At 39.0% G+C, this 1,539-nt stretch overlaps 1 protein-coding gene across 1 annotated transcript; it reads left to right on the forward strand.

Annotated features, from left to right (window-relative positions):
* The first annotated feature begins 217 nt into the window (after window positions 1-217).
* Window positions 218-1,174, forward strand: LOC111159300 (olfactory receptor 52A5-like). Its single transcript, XM_022521713.1, has one exon. The coding sequence runs from the start codon at window positions 218-220 to the stop codon at window positions 1,172-1,174; it is 957 nt and encodes a 318-aa protein (XP_022377421.1).
* The last annotated feature ends 365 nt before the right edge of the window (window positions 1,175-1,539 follow it).

A 1,539-nucleotide genomic window follows, 5' to 3' on the forward strand; every position in this document is an offset into this window, starting at 1 on the left:
CCATACTTTATCTAAATAAATTATGCTTTGGTAAAATAAAGCATGTAGTCTTATTTTTAATTTTGATAAATAAAGGAAGGAGAAGATAGAATATGCTTTACTTAACTAAAGTATACTTTGCTAAATAATTTCTCTTTATTTTTTATTCTCGTAGTCTTGATGAGGAATAGAAAATGAAACAGCAACACCACTACTTGATTCTACAGACCAAATCATCATGCTCATACCCAATGGTTCCGTCTTCATGCCCCCCATCCTGACACTCACTGGCATTCCTGGGCTGGAGTCAGTGCAACATTGGATTGGGATTCCATTCTGTGTCATGTATTTCATTGCTGTGATTGGGAATTCCCTAATTTTGGGTGTAATCAAATATGAGCACAGCCTCCATAAGCCCATGTACATATTTTTGGCCATGCTGGGGGCCACGGACATTGCACTTAGCACCTGCATTCTTCCCAAAATGTTAGGCATCTTCTGGTTCCATTTGCCAGAGATTTCCTTTGAAGCCTGCCTTTTACAAATGTGGTTTATTCACTCATTCCAGGCAATTGAATCAGGCATCCTACTGGCAATGGCCCTAGATCGATATGTGGCCATCTGTGACCCCCTAAGACATACCACTATCTTCTCCCAACAACTCTTGATTCACATTGCAGTTGCGGTGACACTCAGGGCTGGTATTCTTGTAGCACCATGCCTAGTGCTCATCAAATGTCGTCTTAAACTCTATCGAACCACAGTGATCTCCCACACTTATTGTGAACACATGGCCATCGTGAAGCTGGCCATTGAAGATGTTCACATCAACAAGATATATGGTCTTTTTGTTGCCTTCAGTATCTTAGGGTTTGACATAATCTTCATCACCTTGTCTTACATTCAAATCTTTATCACTGTGTTTCAGTTGCCCCAGAAGGAGGCACGATTCAAGGCCTTTAATACCTGCGTCGCACACATCTGTGTCTTCTTACAGTTCTACCTCCTTGCTTTCTTCTCCTTCTTCACACATAGGTTTGGTGTTCACATACCACCATATGTTCATATCCTCTTATCAAACCTGTACTTGTTAGTCCCTCCTTTCCTCAACCCTATAGTCTATGGTGTGAAGACCAAACAAATTCGTGACCATGTCCTGAAAATATTGTTTTCCAAAACAATTCTTAATCACTAGTAGCTCCTTGTACAGGCATTTTAGGTTGATTCAGAGTAGCAAAATGAACATGGCAAAAGTTAAATCCCCTCTAAATATGTATATTCCAAAAAAAAAAAACTTTCACTCTCAGATGCTCATAACTGAAGCAGGTTTAAAAAAAATCATTAAATACATAAGAACTATGGTTTGCCACTTACATAAAGAACAAAAGTCTCTTATGCTGACATTTCAAGCAGTTCCAGTTTTTCTTCTGTTTCTGTCTGTGTGCTTAAATTTTGAAGTTCCTCTCTGGCAACAGACCTACACAGAAATAAAATGAAAAAACATCACTTGATTGTAATTTCCAAGGACCGAGTCACACCTCAGTATTCTTCAACTGCTAA

Source organism: Enhydra lutris, unplaced genomic scaffold (assembly GCF_002288905.1).
Source record: "Enhydra lutris kenyoni isolate GAN:26980312 unplaced genomic scaffold, ASM228890v2 scaffoldscaffold68, whole genome shotgun sequence".
Taxonomy (NCBI): Eukaryota; Metazoa; Chordata; class Mammalia; order Carnivora; family Mustelidae; genus Enhydra; species Enhydra lutris.

What these genes read in the sequence shown, in the direction of transcription:
- LOC111159300 (XM_022521713.1), top strand. Translation starts at nt 218, where the DNA reads ATGCTCATACCCAATGGTTCCGTCTTCATGCCCCCCATCCTGACACTC.